General features: G+C 38.5%; 1 protein-coding gene across 1 annotated transcript in view; it reads right to left on the bottom strand.

Annotated features, from left to right (window-relative positions):
- The window catches only part of CNGA4 (cyclic nucleotide gated channel subunit alpha 4), a 138970-nt gene that overhangs the window by 17075 nt on the left and 103828 nt on the right, over positions 1 to 18067 (bottom strand). The window contains exon 4 of the mRNA XM_053705684.1: positions 9445 to 10440. Within this exon, the coding sequence (XP_053561659.1) occupies positions 9445 to 10440 (996 nt within the window). The remainder of the gene's footprint in view (positions 1 to 9444; positions 10441 to 18067) is intronic.

The following is an 18067-nucleotide window of genomic DNA, read 5'->3' on the forward strand; positions in this document are numbered from 1 at the left end:
TAGTAGTAATACAAATAATATGGTGACAGTGAATCATGTACTGAAACTGTAATATATATATTAGTCTAACATATCACTTAAAAAGTTGTCTCAAAAAGCAGGCATTTATTAAGTAAGTGTGTACAGGTATACCTCACTTTACAGCGCTTCACTTTACAGCGATTCGCTAATACAGCGCTTTGTGGAACTGAAGTTCAACCTCCAAGGATTTTGAAACAGTGCTGTAATCATCGTGAGATTGCTAGAAAAGTGAATGGCACCATTTTGTTATGCTTAGTTCACTCTGTTTATAGCATTGCAGTGCAATCTGTGTCTCAGTGCTATAGTCTGGCAAATTTTACTACAGTAATTGTCACTATTTTACAGGTACAGTATTTATTGAATACTAATTGAATACTTGCTGTGCTAGTGTTAAATTAAACATAGCACTATTGCACCCCTAATATATGTTAGTTCAAACATGTTTTCAGGATTTTAAACACTGAAAAGAAAGCTAAAACTGCCTTGTTTCACTTTAAGGCGGTTTTCACTTTACAGCGGGGCTCCGGTCCCTAACCCGCTGTATGAGCGGGGTATACCTGTATATAGCCGTTGGTGATATCATTACTTGTATACAAATAGTATCCCTCTACTCTATATATATTTAAATTATTAATTGTGCATGTAGCACTACTAAATTGAAACGTTGGAATAGGAGTAAGAGGAAATGTCTTGCTAGTGGGGGTTTGTTTATATCACCGTAACTAATGTAAAGATCAAAGTCGTTACTTTCCTGCTAAGAGTTAACCGGATTAAGTGTGTCAGGTATAGGGCAAATCTCAAGTTTAGACTAAGCTGTTACGATAGTACCACCAATGATATTATTCATCTGGTGTCAGCCCAATACTCAGTATTTATAATGCCTATTTGTAGCAACGCTTACAGCAGTTTTATGTTGCTTGACGCAATTAACAGTCAGCTCACAGCTTCACCATATTAACCCACAGTGCTGCGTATATATATACAGTGCCTTAGCAACAAGACAAACATACAGATATACTACTACTGCTGAATCCCCATAGAGAGGCTTGAACGCCCGTGATCGGGCGGTAAAATAGTACTGAAAATTTCCACAAGTACTCTGATAATTTTATACTGTGCAAGTTCTAGATTAGATAAGTTGCACAAGGAGAGCAAATTAAAATAAGAGGACCCCTGACACGGCGTTTCTCTAACGCTTCCTCAGAGGGGATACGCGGTGCGGCAGGAAATGCCTGGTTATAGGCTGTGATGAACATACCCCTCTTTATTCATTGGTTCTCAGTACAAGAAGTGGATTGGCAATAGGTAGTGTCAATCATCCTATATGATATATGTTACATCAACCAGGGATTGAATCCATACATTTAGAAAGTATATTAGTAACATAATGAAACAGAGCATCAGGGTAAAAGTGTGGAGAAATGCTACATATATATGAATGGAAAAGTAAATGGAACATATAAATCGTGATTAGTGCTCGGCGTTATAAAACATTAAGTGTAAGAGCAGATAATTGTCTGCTTAAAAAGGATTTCAAATGCAACAACTGTTACAAACATACAGGGAGTGCAGAATTATTAGGCAAGTTGTATTTTTGAGGATTAATTTTATTATTGAACAACAACCATGTTCTCAATGAACCCAAAAAACTCATTAATATCAAAGCTGAATAGTTTTGGAAGTAGTTTTTAGTTTGTTTTTAGTTATAGCTATTTTAGGGGGATATCTGTGTGTGCAGGTGACTATTACTGTGCATAATTATTAGGCAACTTAACAAAAAACAAATATATACCCATTTCAATTATTTATTTTTACCAGTGAAACCAATATAACATCTCAACATTCACAAATATACATTTCTGACATTCAAAAACAAAACAAAAACAAATCAGTGACCAATATAGCCACCTTTCTTTGCAAGGACACTCAAAAGCCTGCCATCCATGGATTCTGTCAGTGTTTTGATCTGTTCACCATCAACGTTGCGTGCAGCAGCAACCACAGCCTCCCAGACACTGTTCAGAGAGGTGTACTGTTTTCCCTCCTTGTAAATCTCACATTTGATGATGGACCACAGGTTCTCAATGGGGTTCAGATCAGGTGAACAAGGAGGCCATGTCATTAGATTTTCTTCTTTTATACCCTTTCTTGCCAGCCACGCTGTGGAGTACTTGGACGCGTGTGATGGAGCATTGTCCTGCATGAAAATCATGTTTTTCTTGAAGGATGCAGACTTCTTCCTGTACCACTGCTTGAAGAAGGTGTCTTCCAGAAACTGGCAGTAGGACTGGGAGTTGAGCTTGACTCCATCCTCAACCCGAAAAGGCCCCACAAGCTCATCTTTGATGATACCAGCCCAAACCAGTACTCCACCTCCACCTTGCTGGCGTCTGAGTCGGACTGGAGCTCTCTGCCCTTTACCAATCCAGCCACGGGCCCATCCATCTGGCCCATCAAGACTCACTCTCATTTCATCAGTCCATAAAACCTTAGAAAAATCAGTCTTGAGATATTTCTTGGCCCAGTCTTGACGTTTCAGCTTGTGTGTCTTGTTCAGTGGTGGTCGTCTTTCAGCCTTTCTTACCTTGGCCATGTCTCTGAGTATTGCCCACCTTGTGCTTTTGGGCACTCCAGGGATGTTGCAGCTCTGAAATATGGCCAAACTGGTGGCAAGTGGCATCTTGGCAGCTGCACGCTTGACTTTTCTCAGTTCATGGGCAGTTATTTTGCGCCTTGGTTTTTCCACATGCTTCTTGCGACCCTGTTGACTATTTTGAATGAAACGCTTGATTGTTCGATGATCACACTTCAGAAGCCTTGCAATTTTAAGAGTGCTGCATCCCTCTGCAAGATATCTCACTATTTTTTACTTTTCTGAGCCTGTCAAGTACTTCTTTTGACCCATTTTGCCAAAGGAAAGGAAGTTGCCTAATAATTATGCACACCTGATATAGGGTGTTGATGTCATTAGACCACACCCCTTCTCATTACAGAGATGCACATCACCTAATATGCTTAATTGGTAGTAGGCTTTCGAGCCTATACAGCTTGGAGTAAGACAACATGCATAAAGAGGATGATGTGGTCAAAATACTCATTTGCCTAATAATTCTGCACTCCTTGTAAAGTGTGTGATAAAGCAATGAAAATAAATGGAGATAAATAAATAAACAAAGAATAAAAAATAAATAATAATAACGTGATAATGTACATATTGACAAATAGTGAAATGTGAGAAGATGAGGTTCAATGAAACGTCATGTAAAAGGATTATCGAAAAGATAAGTGTAACAATAATGAAATATAAGTGAACATAAGTGTACTAAAAGTAATAGCATTATGTAACCACCTCCTAGTGGATTAATAAAGGACACTGACAATAATAGCAGTGAAATAAGGGTGTAACAATACATACTGTGATGAGAATAATTGGAATGGAAGTGCTGTAAAAGGGAATTAAAAATAACTATATCCATTACAAATATACATTATAATTACTGTAGTCATTTAACCCGTGTGGTTTTACACTAATTAGTAAGTGTATCCACCTACATTCCATTCTTAATAAAGTGTGTTCCAAATCACCACCTCTTATCCCTAAGGTAGCTTGTTGTAAAACTGTGAATATGAGGAATGTATCGTTATCATTGTTTGTAATGAAAGTGCTTGGCCACACTCGTTATGATTTTCTTTTTTTCAAGATCTTTCTTAGCATTCCTGATGTTTCTACAATGTTCCATGATGCGTGTTCTTATTTGTCGTGAGCTCATACCACGTAAAATAAATTACATGGACATTGTAGGGCATAAATTACGCCAATTGTGGTACAGGAAAAGTGTGTCGCCAGTGAGTGTTTATGACTATACTTGTCATAAATTTCTTTAACTTTCTACACCTTCGAACATTTATTGCAGGTTCCACAAGGGAACATACCTGGAAATTGACTAACCTTCCTGGGTTTATGTACGTAGTGTATGTATGTATTGGGTACTTGTAAAGCACAGCTAATCACCCGTAAGGGTCTCAAGGCGCTGCTCATTTTATCAACCTCGGAAGGATGAAAGGTTGAGTGGACCTCGCCGGGGATTGAACCTGCAACCCTTGGGTTGCTACAGAGTTCAGCCCCAGCATGCTGAGCTGATTGACTCTTGACCAGAGTGTCTTTTAAATTCTTTGGTCTTTTATACCCTATGGATACCTTATTGCCAATTTGACTGGCTAGAAGAGGATCATTTAGTAAAATGTGCCAATTATCATTGATCACCTTGGTGATCTGATGGATTTGTGGATTAAACGTTGGGATGAGACTGGGTATATTGTCTGATCTTCTCTGGCAAGGTTGTAATAAGGTTTGACGCTCCATTTTTAACACTTGTGTGTTCGCCTTTTTGATTGAGCGTTTACTATATCCTCTGTCTTGGAGTCTACTTGTGAGTTTTTTAGCTTTCTGTTTATATGCTGTAATATCAGAACAATTACATCTTAAGGGTATAAATTCACCTTTAGGGATAGCATTAAAAGTGCAAGGAGCATGGGCGCTAGTGTGGTGCAACAGAGTATTGGTCGCTGTTGCTTTCCTGTATAGGGTGGTGCTAATATCTCCTTGTTCATCAGTTTATATTACTAAATCTAGGAAACTAACTTCTTGATGACTGTATGCATAGGTGAGTCTTAGATTTAGGTTATGATTATTAAGGCTGAGCATGAACTCTTTCAACACGTCAATAGATCCCTCCCAGATAAAGAGGATGTCATCTATGTAGCGAATCCATAAGGGGATATGCTGTATAAATGAGTCATTGATATCTGAGAGGAGAGTATTGCATTCCCACCACCCAAGGAATAAGTTTGCATATGTTGGGGCACATGCTGTGCCCATTGCATTGCCCTGAGTCTGTAAATTAAAATGATCTTTAAATGTAAAGTAATTGTGATGTAAAATTAAGTGTAGTAGCTGTTTGATAAATACATTATGATCATGATTATCTGTTACATTGGATGCTAAGAAGTATGAGATTGCTTGTTCTCCCAAATGGTGTTTGATATTGGTGTAGAGAGATTCTACATCTGCTGTAACAAGAATGGAATTAGGAGAAAGTGTCAGGTTATCCAGTTTCTGCAAAACTTCCATCGTATCGTTAACATATGATGGAAGTGTATATAGATATTCTCTTAATCTTTGATCAATATATTGACTGGCTTTTTCTGTGATACTGTTGTTTCCCGACACAATAGGTCTCCCAGGAGGTTTGTGAATATCTTTATGTACTTTAGGGAGTAAATAAAAGGTGGTTACAGTGGGATGTGGTTGGGTAAGGAATTGTTTTTTATTAATTATCTGATCCTTAAATGCATCATAAATGATCTTATTATATCTCTCCAGATATGCTGTGTTGGATTACCAAACATTGTTCATTGTTCAGTTGTCTGCTTGCCTCCTCTAAATATGTCTTTATGCCAAAGAACTATGTAGCCTCCCTTATCCGAAGGCTTTATGACAGTGCTTTTTTCTCCGCTCCTGATAGATTAGAGGTGGGCCAGTATTCCGGTATATCCTCAATTTTTTGACAGACTATTTGATTGAATACTTGTATTTCAGATGAAAGATTATTGGGGGGAATATATTTGGATTTATTTCTTATTTTTTTCTCCACACTTAATCCGGTTAACTCTTAGCAGGAAAGTAACGACTTTGATCTTTACATTAGTTACGGTGATATAAACAAACCCCCACTAGCAAGACATTTCCTCTTACTCCTATTCCAACGTTTCAATTTAGTAGTGCTACATGCACAATTAATAATTTAAATATCTATAGAGTAGAGGGATACTATTTGTATACAAGTAATGATATCACCAACGGCTATATACACACTTACTTAATAAATGCCTGCTTTTTGAGACAACTTTTTAAGTGATATGTTAGACTAATATATATATTACAGTTTCAGTACATGATTCACTGTCACCATATTATTTGTATTACTACTAGCAGCACAGCTGTTATTCCCCATTATAGAACCTACTATCGATCTGTATATATACCCACATTTACGTCCTGGGGTTTTTCAACCTGATAAATCATAATCCTTATTCTGGAATCTCGGGTCGTACCACAGTATTCTCTGTCTTTACAGGACCTCAGTATCAGTCTTATACTGTACATTTGAATAAAAATATACCGACCCCTCATATATCGTCATAATAGATCCAGGGTGACTATCATACCAAGCCCTTTAGGCTAATCCTTATAAATCAGCCAATCCTGGACGTATATATGCTCATGTCATAGAGGGATAAGTCAGTTATCACTATCACCACTGATATTTGAATATCCTCCAAGTGTCGCTCTTTACACACGCAGTGTTATTTAGCACATAGGAGAAGTGTTTTTAATTAATTTTTTGGGAGTCGGCAGCAAGATACTTATTTACACCTGCTGTCTTTTACATTAATAGAGAATAAAAGTTACTTTATTATTTATTATTTTCTTTACTATGATATCCATAATGTAATTAGTGCATAGGAGCATTCTTTTTTGGACATTTCCACCTCTTGTAGGTTATGTCCTTATAACTATATCCTATGTACTAATTAGTGCCTGGGATAAGCATAAGTCTATCCTACATACTAATTAATGCCTGGGATAAGTATAAGGCTATCCTAAGTACTAATTATTAATGCCTGGGATAAGTATAAGGCTATCCTAAGTACTAATTATTAATGCCTGGGATAAGTATAAGACTATCCAACATACCAATTACTAATGCCTTAGGTAAGCATAAGGCTATCCTACATACTAATTAATGCCTTAGATAAGCATAAGGCTATCCTACATACTAACTAATGCTTGGGATAATCATAAGACTATCCTACGTACTAATTATTAATGTCTGGGATAAGTATAAGACTATCCTACATACCAATTACTAATGCCTTAGGTAAGCATAAGGCTATCCTACATACTAATTAATGCCTGAGATAAGCATAAGGCTATCCTACATACTAACTAATGCTTGGGATAAGCATAAGACTATCCTACATACCAATCACTAATGCCTGAGATAAACATAAGACTATCCTACATACTAATTAATGCCTGAGATAAGCATAAGGCTATCCTATGTACTGATTATTAATGCCTGGGATGAGTAAAAGTCTAACCTACATACTAATTATTAATACATGGGATAAGCATAAGGCTATCCTACATACTAATTAATGCTTGGGATAAGCATAAGGCTATTCTACATACTAATTAATGCCTGGGATAAGCATAAGGCTATCCTACATACTAATTATTAATACCTGGGATAAGTATAAGGCTATCCTACATACTAATTAATGCTTGGGATAAGCATAAGGCTATTCTACATACTAATTAATGCCTGGGATAAGCATAAGGCTATCCTACATACTAACTAATGCCTGGGATAAGCATAAGGCTATATCCTACATACTAACTAATGCCTGGGATAAGCATAAGGCTATATCCTACATACTAATTAATGCCCTGGATAAGCATAAGACTATCCTACGTACTAATTAAGGCTTGGGGTAAGAATAAGGCAATCCTACATACTAATTAATGTCTGAGATAAGCATAAGGCTATCCTACATACTAATTAATGCCTGGGATAAACATAAGGCTTTCCTTCATACTAATTAATGCCCCTATGTGATTTGCATATATTTACATACCTGGGATAAGCATACATCTATCCAATTTACTAATTAATGCTTGGGATAAGCAGAAGACTATCATACATACAAATTAATGCTTGGGATATGCATAAGGCTATCCTACATACTAATTATTAATGCCTGGAATAAGCCTAAGGCTATCCTTAACACTAATTAATGCCTGGGATAAATATAAGGCTATACTATATACTAATTAATGCCTGGGATAAATTTAACGCTATCCTACGTAATAATTAATTCCTTGGATAAGCATAAGGCTATCCTATGCACTAAATATTAATGCCTGGGATAAGCATAAGACTATCCTATGTACTAATTAATTCCTGGGATATGCATAAGGCTATCCTACATACTAATTAATGCCTGGGATAAGCATAAGGCTATCCTACATACTAATTAATGCCTTGGATATGCATAAGGTGAGAGAGTTATTAATGCCTGGGTTAAGCATAAGGCGAGACAAAGGTGAGAGAGGGAGAGAGAGTAATTAATGCCTGGGATATGCATAAGGCGGGAGAGAGAGAGAGAGAGAGAGAGAGAGAGAGAGAGAGAGAGAGAGAAAGTGTTAGAGAGAGAGAGAGAGAGAGAGAGAGAGAGAGAGAGAGAGAGAGAGAGAGAGAGAGAGAGAGAGAGAGAGAGAGAGATAAATTAATGCCTGGTATAAGCATGAATAGAGGAGAGAGAAAGAAGAGAGGAGAGAGAAGAAAGAGAGAGAGGACAGAGAGTGAGGAGAGAGAGAAGAGAGAGAGGAGAGGAGAGAGAGAGAGAGAGAGAGAGGGAGAGAGAGAGAGAGAGAGAGAGAGAGAGAGAGAGAGAGAGAGAGAGAGAGAGAGAGAGAGAGAGAGAAGAGAGAGGAGAGTAGAGAGAGAGAGAGGGGGGGGAGAGTGAAAGAAAAAAAGATGCCTGGTATAAGCATGAATAAAGGAGAGAGAAAGAAGAGAGGAGAGAGAAGAGAGAGAGAGAGAGAGAGAGAGAGAGAGAGAGAGAGAGAGAGAGAGAGAGAGAGAGAGAAAGAGAAAGAGAGAGAGGAGAGAGAGAGAGAGAGAAAGAGAGAGAGGAGAGAGAGAGAAAAGAGAGAGCGAGAGAGAGAGAGAGAGAAATAAATGCCTCATTTAAGCATGAATAAAGGAGAGAGAAAGAAGAGAGGAGAGAGAAGAGAGAGAGAGGGGAGAGAGGAGAGAGAAGAGAGAGAGGAGAGAGGGGAGAGAGAGAGAGAGGCGAGTACAGAGAAAGACAAAGAGGGGAGAGAGAGAGAGGAGAGGGAAGAGAGAGAAGAGAGAGACATTTGCATACCAGAATTGTAAAAATGGCTTCTTCACAAGGTGTGAAAGGCTTATTTCCAGATTTGTACACAGAGTTGCAAGAAGACAAGACCTCAGTAGCTATTTATGTGACAAAATAGGGGCTGGTGCAATGTACAGTTTATATAATTTTCAAATAAGTGATCCAAGTTATCATTGTTTGTAAATATTTAAATCTAAAGACAAACACCAAATAACATTTTTAACCAGTACAATAAACTAGTCATGCACTGAGGAATATGTAACCTGTTTAAAAAAAGGAACACATGAATAAACCATCTACAAAGAAAAGATGATCTCTAAAAGAAATGCCAATAAGCATTTGTGACCCCTACACCTTACCCTGGACAGACCTATTTATATCAAGAGCTTGGATTTTACTTATAAAACACACAAATAACCAAGGAACCATTATTACCTTTAATATTTAGGATACTGATTTCCCCAAAGTAGTTTCCTTCTCCAAGAACAGCAAACTGTGTCACCCCATCATCTGCAACAACAGCCAGTTTCCCCTCCTTGATGATGTACATCTCGCGCCCAATGTCCCCCTTCATACACACGTACTCTCCGGGGCTGTAGACCTGGGGCTTTAGCTTCAGCACCAGTTCCTCCAAAATACCTTTTTCACAGTGCTGGAAGATCTGCACTTTGCTGAGAGTTGACATGTGAACGCTCACGGCCACTTCCACTCTAAGCTTCTGAGGAAGGTGCTGCAAAATCAGGTTCTCATTGGTTAACTTTTTGTTGATCTGGAGATGCTGATACCAGGAGATGACCTTCTTTCTCAGTTTCTTGTTGACTTTATACATCTTTAAGTAAAGCTTGACCATATCATAATTTGGGTAGAATGCCTTGTCTGCACTGTTCATGTTGGAGATAACAGAACTCATGCTACCCATAATGGTGGCAAAGCCAAGAACCGCGATCAGGAAGTCCACTACCATGAAGAGGTACTCTTCCTCTTGCATGGGAGCAGGAATGTCACCTACCGTGGTGAGTATGAGGGTAGAAAAATAGAAGCTGTACAGATACTGACGTCCCAAGCGTCCAAAATCTGGGTCTGATATATTGGGATAAACCCATTCATCTTTGCCAAAGCCAACGTAACTAGACAGTGCGAAATAGATACAACTATTCCAGTGGATTACAACAAAGATGTAGGCCATCAGCTTGCAGATGCGGAAAGCATTGGGGTAAGGAATACGTGTCTCTGTGCGGTCAAAGGCCTCAAAGAGTCGATGGAAACGGAGAAATCGATTGATACGCACAGCAGGAGTGTGGAGGCCAAGCTTGATATAAAGTAGGTCAGTGGGGAGCAGAGACACCAGGTCCCAGCGAAATTTCGAAGATACCAAGTAGCTCTTTGCAATAAGTCGACGATCTGTGACTAGAATCCCTTCTTCCAAAAATCCTACAACAGAATTGAAGGGACATTAAGGTCAAAATTAAACTTTCATGGTTAAGACAAAGCACGCAATTTTAAGAAACTTTTCAATTTAATTAGGTTATCCTTTGTTCAAAAGCTTACTTAGATAGTCTCTACCGGGAGCTAGCTGGTGATTGTTGGCAGCATATATGTTTCAAGCTATTGGCTCACCAGATATGTTCAGATACTTCCCAGTAGTACATAGCTTCTCCAAAACTGACTGCCACTTGGTAGCATGAACTATAACAAAATGGGCCTAGATCAAAACCCTGGGTTGTCTACTTTTAAAATATATATAGCTTTAGAGGTCAATTTTGAGAATTCGGGCAGTTAAGCCATAACCACAATATGTCTAAAAATCTTCTTTGAGATTTGTGGTGCTGAGCAGCAATTAGCAGCCTTCTAATTACCAAAACCAATATTTCTGGTACAGGGAACATAGAGAAGTGTTTACAACCTTTTGTCTTATGACTGCACACGTTGTTTGTAAATAATTGCAGTGAGAAACCCAAAGTTTTTAAAAAATAAATAAAAGCTAATGATTTTTTAATATATGACCGCATTTGGCACATATCTAACTGCCAACTGGTCACATGAAATATGCCAAAATGGGCCTAGATTAATACCTTTAGTTGTCTACTTTATAAATATATATATATATATATATATGATAGAAATAAAAAAGATCAGCGCTAGAAGTTTATGAGTGTGCTGTTGGTCTTAATATATCTTCCCATCCACTACTGGAAAATATATGTATATGCAGGACCCTTGCTAGTTAAGCATCAAACAGTCTCATTCAGTCAAGTATGGCAAGTCTATGGATGTATATTGTTCATTAATATCCACAATGCTAGTTCCTGTGTGCTGTGGAGGAGTAGGCTGCTCGTCTGAGAGAAGAAGAAAGATCCCCCGCAGGGCAAGGTTCCTCTTAGTGATCTAGAAGAGTGTGAGACAAAACAAGCGCCCAGAGGCACACTTCGTGTAGTACGTTTAGATAAATAACTTATACTTTAACAGTTGGAAAAAATCCGCTCTCACCTGATTCAACCTCAGCTTATGAGGTATGTAATAAGCGCTTCTGTTTATATACTCAGGTCTCGTATCGCCCTCCTATAGGTCCTCAGGTCTCCAGTTCCTCCTTGGAGTCTGCAGAGTGTTCCTGGATCTCTGCAGCCTATATCTAGAAGGGGACTTGCATTCAATCTTGGACGATCACATGAAGAGGACCTCCTTGTTGCCGAAGACTGCCCCCCGCCGGAAGACTGCTCTGCACCTCCGGGAAGAAGATAGAATGTGACCCTGCGATAGAGGAAGATGGATCCGCCTGGATGAAGACTTTGCTCCGTCTGGGCTGGGTGGCGTGCAGTAACCAAAAAGTTAGAAGCGCTTATTACATACCTCATAAGCTGAGGTTGAATCAGGTGAGAGCGGATTTTTTCCAACTGTTAAAGTATAAGTTATTTATCTAAACGTACTACACGAAGTGTGCCTCTGGGCGCTTGTTTTGTCTCACACTCTTCTATATATATATATATATATATATATATATACATATATATAGCTTTGGGAGTCAATTTTGAGAATTTGAGCCGTTATTCTATTCCAAATGGGCCCTGCAACCTTTGCCATAATGCGGCTAAAAATCCTTTTTCAGAAGTGTGGTGCGCAGGGGCAATTAGCGGCCTTCTGATCATAAAAAGCAGTGGTAAAACCCTAAATGTCTGCTATTTCTGAACACAGGGGATTCTAGAGAAGCTTTTGCAAGCATTTGTCAAGTTGTGTGTAAATAATTTTTGTGAGAAACTCAAAGTTCATGAAAAAGTTAGCAATTTGTTTTTATATAATCGTATTTTGCATAGATATGATGGCCAGATGGTGTAATGAAATATACCTAAATGGGCCTGGATCAATACGTTTGGTTGTCTACTTTAAATATAAATAGAACTTTGGGGGTCAATTTTGAGAATTTGGGCAGTTCTGCTATACCAAATAAGAGTTACCCCATTGCATCATTTTAGAGCGTGGTTTGCATAGCTGCAGATAAAATAATCAAACATAATGCAAAATATAGGTGGTCTTAGCTGAATCAGATAATGCCAATAAACCAATTTTTAGATTTTTTTTTTCTACAGTTAGAAAGTTACAGTTTTGGAAAATGTGATAATCAAAATGTTATATTCTTTTTTTACCTTTTTGGGTGGTAAATTTATAATTTCATCATTTTGTGAATAAATAGCTAGTTGCAACCGTTATCCACTGAAAGCTCTTTCTATGCCAAAAATAAAATTAAAGAGAAGTTTTATAGGTAAATAAAAAAACAAAGGCTTTGTTTGTGTTTAAATGGAGTGATCGCAAAAATGCTTATAATTCTTCCTGTCCTTTGAGCAAGTTTTTATCTAAAATTCACAGTCCTTAAGGGGTTAATTGAATGGAGCCTATGTCTATGTTTTGCAATTGTATTGAGTATTGAATATAACTGTTAAACAATATGATTCCATTTGTATATGCGCAGGATGACTAAACAGTGCATGTTTGCACAATGCTGTTTGTAATATGTTAAAAGTGTTATTATTTTTTTATTCATTATTTTCCATTTTGCCAAGATTTTCATCTAAAAAGCAAGAATAATACTGCAGGAAATTAATTTCCTTAAGAACAAAGTTCTCCAAAACTCACTGGCCTAGATTTAGAGTTCGGCGGTAGCCGTCAAAACCAGCGTTAGAGGCTCCTAACGCTGGTTTTGGCCGCCCGCTGGTATTTGGAGTCAGTGATTAAAGGGTCTAACGCTCACTTTACAGCCGCGACTTTTCCATACCGCAGATCCCCCTACGCCATTTGCGTAGCCTATCTTTTCAATGGGATCTTCCTAACGCCGGTATTTAGAGTCGTTTCTGCAGTGAGCGTTAGAGCTCTAACGACAAGATTCCAGCCGCCTGAAAATAGCAGGAGTTAAGAGCTTTCTGGCTAACGCCGGTTTATAAAGCTCTTAACTACTGTACCCTAAAGTACACTAACACCCATAAACTACCTATGTACCCCTAAACCGAGGTCCCCCCACATCGCCGCCACTCGATTAAAATTTTTAACCCCTAATCTGCCGACCGCCACCTACGTTATACTTATGTACCCCTAATCTGCTGCCCCTAACACCGCCGACCCCTGTATTATATCTATTAACCCCTAACTTGCCCCCCACAACGTCGCCGCAAGCTACTTAAAATAATTAACCCCTAATCTTCCGACCGCAAATCGCCGCCACCTACGTTATCCCTATGTACCCCTAATCTGCTACCCCTAACATCGCCGACCCCTATGTTATATTTATTAACCCCTAATCTGCCCCCCTCAACGTCGCCGAGACCTACCTACACTTATTAACCCCTAATCTGCCGAGCGGACCTGAGCGCTACTATAATAAAGTTATTAACCCCTAATCCGCCTCACTAACCCTATCATAAATAGTATTAACCCCTAATCTGCCCTCCCTAACATCGCCGACACCTACCTTCAATTATTAACCCCTAATCTGCCGACCGGAGCTCACCGCTATTCTAATAAATGGATTAACCCCTAAAGCTAAGTCTAACCCTAACACTAACACCCCCCTAAGTTAAATATAATTTTTATCTAACGAAATAAATTAACTCTTATTAAATAAATAATTCCTATTTAAAGCTAAATACTTACCTGTAAAATACATCCTAATATAGCTACAATATAAATTATAATTATATTATAGCTATTTTAGGATTAATATTTATTTTACAGGCAACTTTGTAATTATTTTAACCAGGTACAATAGCTATTAAATAGTTAAGAACTATTTAATAGTTACCTAGTTAAAATAATAACAAATTTACCTGTAAAATAAATCCTAACCTAAGATATAATTAAACCTAACACTACCCTATCAATAAAATAATTAAATAAACTACCTACAATTACCTACAATTAACCTAACACTACACTATCAATAAATTAATTAAACACAATTCCTACAAATAACTACAATTAAATAAACTAGCTAAAGTACAAAAAATAAAAAAGAACTAAGTTACAGAAAATAATAAAATATTTACAAACATAAGAAAAATATTACAACAATTTTAAACTAATTACACCTACTCTAAGCCCCCTAATAAAATAACAAAGCCCCCCAAAATAAAAAATTCCCTACCCTATTCTAAAATACAAATATTACAAGCTCTTTTACCTTACCAGCCCTGAACAGGGCCCTTTGCGGGGCATGCCCCAAGAATTTCAGCTCTTTTGCCTGTAAAAAAAAACATACAATACCCCCCCCCCAACATTACAACCCACCACCCACATACCCCTAATCTAACCCAAACCCCCCTTAAATAAACCTAACACTACCCCCCTGATGATCTTCCTACCTTGTCTTCACCATGCCAGGTTCACCGATCCGTCCTGGCTCCAAGATCTTCATCCAACCCAAGCGGGGGCTAGACATCCACTGAAGAAGTCCAGAAGAGGGTCCAAAGTCTTCCTCCTATCCGGCAAGAAGAGGACATCCGGACCGGCAAACATCTTCTCCAAGCGGCATCTTCTATCTTCTTCCATCCGATGACGACCGGCTCCATCTTGAAGACCTCCAGCGCGGATCCATCCTCTTCTTCCGACGACTAGACGACGAATGACGGTTCCTTTAAGGGACGTCATCCAAGATGGCGTCCCTCGAATTCCGATTGGCTGATAGGATTCTATCAGCCAATCGGAATTAAGGTAGGAATTCTATTGGCTGATCGGAACAGCCAATAGAATGCGAGCTCAATCTGATTGGCTGATTGGATCAGCCAATCGGATTGAACTATATTCTGATTGGCTGATTCCATCAGCCAATCAGAAAATTCCTACCTTAATTCCGATTGGCTGATAGAATCCTATCAGCCAATCGGAATTCGAGGGACGCCATCTTGGATGACGTCCCTTAAAGGAACCGTCATTCGTCGTCTAGTCGTCGGAAGAAGAGGATGGATCCGCGCTGGAGGTCTTCAAGATGGAGCCGGTCGTCATCGGATGGAAGAAGATAGAAGATGCCGCTTGGAGAAGATGTTTGCCGGTCCGGATGTCCTCTTCTTGCCGGATAGGAGGAAGACTTTGGACCCTCTTCTGGACTTCTTCAGTGGATGTCTAGCCCCCGCTTGGGTTGGATGAAGATCTTGGAGCCAGGACGGATCGGTGAACCTGGCATGGTGAAGACAAGGTAGGAAGATCATCAGGGGGGTAGTGTTAGGTTTATTTAAGGGGGGTTTGGGTTAGATTAGGGGTATGTGGGTGGTGGGTTGTAATGTTGGGGGGGGGGTATTGTATGTTTTTTTTTACAGGCAAAAGAGCTGAAATTCTTGGGGCATGCCCCGCAAAGGGCCCTGTTCAGGGCTGGTAAGGTAAAAGAGCTTGTAATATTTGTATTTTAGAATAGGGTAGGGAATTTTTTATTTTGGGGGGCTTTGTTATTTTATTAGGGGGCTTAGAGTAGGTGTAATTAGTTTAAAATTGTTGTAATATTTTTCTTATGTTTGTAAATATTTTATTATTTTCTGTAACTTAGTTCTTTTTTATTTTTTGTACTTTAGCTAGTTTATTTAATTGTAGTTATTTGTAGGAATTGTGTTTAATTAATTTATTGATAGTGTAGTGTTAGGTTAATTGTAGGTAATTGTAGGTAGTTTATTTAATTATTTTATTGATAGGGTAGTGTTAGGTTTAATTATATCTTAGGTTAGGATTTATTTTACAGGTAAATTTGTTATTATTTTAACTAGGTAACTATTAAATAGTTCTTAACTATTTAATAGCTATTGTACCTGGTTAAAATAATTACAAAGTTGCCTGTAAAATAAATATTAATCCTAAAATAGCTATAATATAATTATAATTTATATTGTAGCTATATTAGGATTTATTTTACAGGTAAGTATTTAGCTTTAAATAGGAATCATTTATTTAATAAGAGTTAATTTATTTCGTTAGATAAAAATTATATTTAACTTAGGGGGGTGTTAGTGTTAGGGTTAGACTTAGCTTTAGGGGTTAATACATTTATTAGAATAGCGGTGAGCTCCGGTCGGCAGATTAGGGGTTAATAATTGAAGGTAGGTGTCGGCGATGTTAGGGAGGGCAGATTAGGGGTTAATACTATTTATGATAGGGTTAGTGAGGCGGATTAGGGGTTAATAACTTTATTATAGTAGCGCTCAGGTCCGCTCGGCAGATTAGGGGTTAATAAGTGTAGGCAGGTGTCGGCGACGTTGTGGGGGGCAGATTAGGGGTTAATAAATATAATATAGGGGTCGGCGATGTTAGGGCAGCAGATTAGGGGTACATAGGGATAACGTAGGTGGCGGCGGTTTACGGAGCGGCAGATTAGGGGTTAAAAGTGTAATGCAGGGGTCAGCGATAGCGGGGGCGGCAGATTAGGGGTTAATAAGTGTAAGGTTAGGGGTGTTTAGACTCGGGGTACATGTTAGAGTGTTAGGTGCAGACGTAGGAAGTGTTTCCCCATAGGAAACAATGGGGCTGCGTTAGGAGCTGAACGCTGCTTTTTTGCAGGTGTTAGGTTTTTTTTCAGCTCAAACAGCCCCATTGTTTCCTATGGGAGAATCGTGCACGAGCACGTTTTTGATGCCGGCCGCGTCCGTAAGCAACTCTGGTATCGAGAGTTGCATTTGCGGTAAATATGCTCTACGCTCCTTTTTTGGAGCCTAACGCAGCATTTGTTTGAACTCTCGATACCAGAGTTAAATTTATGGTGCGGCCAGAAAAAAACCTGCGGAGCGTTAACAGCCCTTTTACCGCCGAACTCCAAATCTAGGCCAAAGTGCAGAACAAGGTTTGTATTTTTTTTGAGAGTTCTGTTTAATGTAAAAATAAGAAGTGTGTATTTGGTTTGTCACAAATGCAAATTCATGGTGAATGTTTAAATATTTGTTTTGCTTTAAGAAAATAAATATCCAAATGACTGAACTAATTTACAGAATAATTAATCTAATTCATTAGTTTATTCGTTATTCTTTTTTTCATAGAAAAAAATGGCTCTGAAAAGCGGTCTATGAGAACTATTGGCTAGATTTAGAGTTTTGTCGGTAAAAACCTGCGGGGCTAACGCTCCTTTTTTTTCCAGCGCACCCTTAAAGGGACACTCATGGGCAGTTATTTTGCGCCTTGGTTTTTCCACACGCTTCTTGCGACCCTGTTGACTATTTTGAATGAAACGCTTGATTGTTCAATGATCACGCTTCAGAAGCTTTGCAATTTTAAGAGTGCTGCATCCCTCTGCAAGATATCTCACTATTTTTGACTTTTCTGAGCCTGTCAAGTCCTTCTTTTGACCCATTTTGCCAAAGGAAAGGATGTTGCCTAATAATTATGCACACCTGATATAGGGTGTTGATGTCATTAGACCACACCCCTTCTCATTACAGAGATGCACATCACCTAATATGCTTAATTGGTAGTAGGCTTTCGAGCCTATACAGCTTGGAGTAAGACAACATGCATAAAGAGGATGATGTGGTCAAAATACTCATTTGCCTAATAATTCTGCACTCCCTGTATGTGTTACTATGTGTATATATATATTTACTTGTTA

Source organism: Bombina bombina, chromosome 3, assembly GCF_027579735.1.
Source record: "Bombina bombina isolate aBomBom1 chromosome 3, aBomBom1.pri, whole genome shotgun sequence".
In the NCBI taxonomy this organism is placed as follows: Eukaryota; Metazoa; Chordata; class Amphibia; order Anura; family Bombinatoridae; genus Bombina; species Bombina bombina.